The sequence below is a fragment of the Colletes latitarsis genome, unplaced genomic scaffold (assembly GCF_051014445.1).
Source record: "Colletes latitarsis isolate SP2378_abdomen unplaced genomic scaffold, iyColLati1 scaffold0002, whole genome shotgun sequence".
NCBI lineage: Eukaryota > Metazoa > Arthropoda > Insecta > Hymenoptera > Colletidae > Colletes > Colletes latitarsis.
The window spans coordinates 30603242-30608172 of record NW_027488365.1 but is presented as its reverse complement, the minus strand read 5'-3'; the positions used below and the strand labels follow the sequence as shown (position 1 = coordinate 30608172).

The following is a 4931-nucleotide window of genomic DNA, read 5'->3' as shown; positions in this document are numbered from 1 at the left end:
CAGTGAACCACGTGCTGTCGGGCTTCGCAGTACAATTCTCGACCAACAAGTCATCTGTTGGAACGTTAAAGAGAAGCCGCAGATCGACGGTCGTGCCGTTGTTCTGCAGTGCGACTCGACGCACAGACTCCGTGGGCATACTCACGGGATCAGTGCATTTGGAGCCTTACAACCTCCACTTGCATCCCCGTCCACTAGACAATCGACTCAGTTCGGCGTCGAAAGGAAATTTAATTCTTTTCACGCCAGATATTAAATACAGTCCACTTGCGAGCTCGTATATTACGAGCGAGCGAAATTCTCCGCTCCTATACATTCGAATATCGAAGCCAGGAGCGTGAGGACACACACGCGGCGAATATACGTGTAACGTGTTTACGTGTCTAACACATTGCCGTGTTTTTCTGTTTACAGAACCTTGGCCTACCTCAACGTGTCGGTTCCGACCAGGAAATCGTTGAAAACAATTTAATAAGGATTTTCGTTATTTCTGATTGTTTATTTTATTTTTATTTTTTATAATAAACAGTTTTTTTGAAAAAGAAAATCTTAAATTCCCAACTCACTTCCCACAATAAAAATCCGATCCCTCTATCCGGACTTCGTCGTTAAAAGCATCAGCTTTTTAACATAAGGTCCTTCGAGCCGGATACTGAGGTAATCGGTAAAGGGAAGTGTTGGACATAATACACGAGAGTTTCTCCCGTGTACGGTTGTTTCGAAGTGTTTAACCTTCAACAGCCATGTCCGTTACTAAAGATCCCAAGTGGTCTGACCTTGAGGCACACCTCGAGGATTTGACCAGAGGGATGGAACGGATAAACAGGGCATCCATCAACCTTAAAAAGATGGGTCGAGCTAAGTACACAGAAAAAATTCTGGAGGAAAGGCTCAATTATGTAAACAGTCTGTGGCAACAGATGAACGATCAGTATAAGGTCGTGTGTAGGCTTCTCCCTCCTGGGGAACGACACTCTTACGAGCTGTTCCAACGGGATTTTATGGGGGAAACTGAAAACGAGTTTTGGATTTTCAGGCTTATGTGTCTACGGAAATAACCCGTATCACGACTGGTCCAAGATCAGTAATGCCAGAAATCCAGCAATCAATACCGATCGAACTCCCGAAGATGAGGTTGGAGAAATTCGACGGGGATTCTTCGAAATGTTCCCATTTCGAAGATCTATTTACCGCCGGAGTAATCAACAACCCCACTTTAACGGATGTACAGAGGTTACAATACCTGAACACCTGTATAACCGGGAGAGCCGCAGCCGCTATCGCATCGCTTGCGATAACGGATAAAAATTTCTCAGTGGCGTGGACGACCCTGAAAACAGAATTCGGGCTCCCACGCTTGGTGCTGATCAAGATTCTTGATCAGATACTGAGACTATCAAAAATCCGAAAAGGCGACCTGGCGAGTGTTCAGCAGGTCACCATTGGCTTTCGGCAAGCACTCGCTATACTTGCTAAAAAAGGAACTGTGGAAGAGCAGCTTAGCTGGCTGCTAACACACGTCGTAGCAAGTCAATTTGACGCTACGTTGCAAGGGGAATGGGAACGATCCCTCAAGATGCCAACGGAATATCCGTTGATTGAGGAGATCCTGAGATTCCTTGACCAGGAAGCACGCGCTATGACCGTCATTGACGAACATAACCGCAAAACTGCCTCAAAAAAGGAACATAAGCCACGAGTACGGAGTCATAACGTCGTCATGGGCTCCCCCCCTGCGCAGCGGAAGTGCATAATTTGCGGACAAACGCATGCACTGACCGAATGCGGTGCATTTAAGAGTTTTCCCACAAGAGTGCGGTACCAGCTCATAAGGGACAGACAAGGGTGTATAATCTGTCTGGCCCTAGATCATGACGCAAAGGGTTGCCGGAGCCAACACGTTTGTTCGAGATGCAGTGGCAGGCATCATGCCCTGTTGCATTTCGAGCAATACGAAAGAGAGGCCCCTAGCCAAAAGCCGAAAACGAAATTTTCGAACGGCAAGCGTGAGGAGCGGCGGGATAACGCCCCTCCACAGCGCCGTACGGCTAAGGCGAGAGCCGCCGATACCTCGACGACGCAAGCAACGACGTCACGGGCTACTACGTCACACTGTACTGCGAGTACAGACGTACCGAGGCCGGTGCTGTTAGCTACCGCGATCGTACGAGTGTACGGAGAAAACGGCGCGTCGCGTTTAACTCGCGCGCTGTTGGATCAAGGGTCCGAGACATCCTTCATCTCGGCGAGATTGAGGAATGACCTCAACCTCCCGAGGAGGAAAACCTCAGCCACGGTATCGGGCTTGGGGGGTGGTCGAACCCAACAAATTAAGTACAGTGTAGGGTTAAATCTGGGAGCGGCTAACGGGGTTACCCCGATGGTTTCGGCCAGAGCATACGTCGTGTCAAAAATCACGAACTATGCCTCGCCGTGTGTAAACGTGTTCAATAACGACGCGTTACGAAACCTTATGCTCGCAGACCCCGAACCCGCGTCCGGACAAAACATTGAAGTTTTGATCGGCGCGGATCTGTACGCCCAAGTTATTCGATCGGGATTCCGACGAATAGCGCCCGAAGGGCCAATTGCACAAGAAACTGCATTCGGCTGGATATTATCCGGACCAATAAATGCAGCAAGCAAGGCCCGGTGTCACGTGCGAACGTTGCATTGCAACGTACTTGAATCGCTGGATTACGCGATTCGACGGTTCTGGGAAATTGAAGAAATTCCCTCGACCTCAGTGCTTACAAAAGCTGAGGAAGAGTGTGAAACTCATTTCCAAAAGACTGTCGCACGGGATGCAACGGGACGGTTTATTGTCCGATTGCCGTTTAACCATCCGAAACCGGAAGAAGCGCTGGGAGATTCACTCCATATCGCTCTCTCCGCGTTGACCAGGATGAGAAGGAAATTGGACAAGGATCAGACCCTCGCACGAGAATATGAAGAATTTCTCGCGGAGTATGAGTCGTTGGAACACATGACTCGTATAGAGCCCTCTGAAAAATCCAGACTCTACATTCCGCATCGAGCGGTTATCCGAACGGAGAGTGCAACCACCAAACTGCGAGTCGTGTTTAACGCGACCAGCCGTACGGTGGGCGGACAATCCCTGAACGACATCCTACACGTAGGTCCGAAACTGCAGAACGACATCACGTCTGTTTTGACGAGATGGAGGCTGTACGAATACGTGCTGGTGGCCGATATCGAGAAAATGTTTCGGCAAATTCTCGTCGCCCCGCAGGATCGTCGTTTTCAGTGCATCTTATGGCGCACACCCGAAACCGAAGTGCTTAAAGCATTCGAGTTGAACACCGTTACGTACGGAACGGCGTGTGCTCCGTATTTATCGATGCGTACTCTGCTCGAGTTGAAAAAACGGGACGGTGACAGATTTCCTCTCGCCGCTCCGATACTCGAGAAAGATATATACGTTGATGACGTATTTATGGGGGCACCCGACACGTCCTTGTTGGAAAAAATTCGTATTCAAGTTTGCGAACTCCTACAGGGCGGCGGGTTTAAATTGAGAAAGTGGGCTGGTAACTCGCAGAAATTACTACGAAACATCCCACAAAGCTCTCACTCCCACGCTGTCGACCTCACCTTGTTCGATGATTCCGAACTCAAGGTGCTTGGATTGCGATGGATACCATCGGGAGATTATTTCTATTTCAACCTGCAACGGTTCCAACCGGCTGCAGGTCCGATTACAAAGCGAACTTTGTTTTCTGAAATAGCCAAACTATACGATCCGCTCGGCTGGTTATCACCAGTCGTAATTCGCGCGAAGATTTTGATGCAGTCCCAATGGCTGGAAAAAATCCAGTGGGACGATCATGTCTCCGCGAATACGCTAAAAACGTGGAACACGTTTTGCGAGGATTGGAGCAGTTTGGAAAAAGTAAAATTTCCCAGATGGATCCGTTACGGAGCAGATGCAGTTTCGGTGGAATTACACGGATTCTGCGATGCTTCACTCGGAGCGTACTCGGCCGTCACGTATTTACGCGTGACGACCATGACCGAGGAAATTTTCACAACCTTGATCATGGCAAAAACGAGGGTGGCTCCGATTAAAACGCAGTCAATTCTGATTCTCGAATTGAACGGAGCCGTACTGCTTACCGAGCTCGCAGTGCACGTGGAACGGTCATTGTCCATAAAAATTGACCGTATAATCCGTTGGTCAGATTCCACCATTGCACTAGCTTGGTTGAAAAAACATGCTTCGACTTGGAAGGTTGTGATAGCCAACCGAGTCGCGAAAATCCAGACCTTGCTTCCGAAAGCTGAATGGAGACATGTTCCCACCCGCTACAATCCCGCGGATTTGAATTCGCGCGGTGTCGAAGCGGAGGAGCTCATTCAATCGAAGCTGTGGATTTCTGGTCCAGCATGGTTAAGACAACGAGAGGAAAATTGGCCGAAAACGCCTGATTCCATCGATACGACCGAGGGCAAGCGCATTCCGCACGCCCACGTTGCAACTCCAGACAAGGAATGGGAATTTGTATTCCGATTCTCAACCTGGAGTAAGCTACTTCGCGTGACTGCATATTGTCTCCGATTACGTAGACCGATGCAAGGTGAGCGAAGGTCGTTCGATGCCAACGTTGTCGAAGCATCAGAATTGAAGCTGGCCAAGGAAAGAATCGTCCGCTACATCCAGCGAACGCATTTTGCGGGCGAGTACCAGTGTTTAAAAAAACACAGGGAAATTCCCGCAAAATCTCCGTTAAAAAGTCTGAACCCTTTCCTCGACACGAATGACGTTTTGAGGGTCGGTGGACGACTGGAGAATGCGACGCTGGCATGGGAAGCGAAGCACCCCATAATTCTGCCAAAACACCATGTGTCTACCATGATAATTCGGCAGTGCCACGTAAATACGTTGCACGGGGGCTTGCAGCTGACGATAT

The 4931-nt window shown here is 49.2% G+C and overlaps 1 protein-coding gene across 1 annotated transcript; it reads left to right on the top strand.

The window, feature by feature from the left end:
* Window positions 1-743: 743 nt before the first annotated feature.
* On the top strand, window positions 744-4646 carry LOC143350570 (uncharacterized). Its single transcript, XM_076782646.1, has 4 exons — window positions 744-938; window positions 1037-3136; window positions 3521-3713; window positions 4588-4646. Exons 1-4 carry the CDS (start codon window positions 744-746, stop codon window positions 4644-4646), a joined length of 2547 nt encoding a protein of 848 aa, XP_076638761.1.
* The last annotated feature ends 285 nt before the right edge of the window (window positions 4647-4931 follow it).

Bases quoted from the DNA above. Each gene is read 5' to 3' on its own strand.
- LOC143350570 (XM_076782646.1), top strand. From the start codon at position 744: ATGTCCGTTACTAAAGATCCCAAGTGGTCTGACCTTGAGGCACACCTC. The intron at 3,137-3,520 runs GTAGGTCCGAAA...GAACTCCTACAG, and splicing joins CCCTGAACGACATCCTACAC to GGCGGCGGGTTTAAATTGAG. The intron at 3,714-4,587 runs GTCCGATTACAA...CCGATTACGTAG, and splicing joins ACGGTTCCAACCGGCTGCAG to ACCGATGCAAGGTGAGCGAA.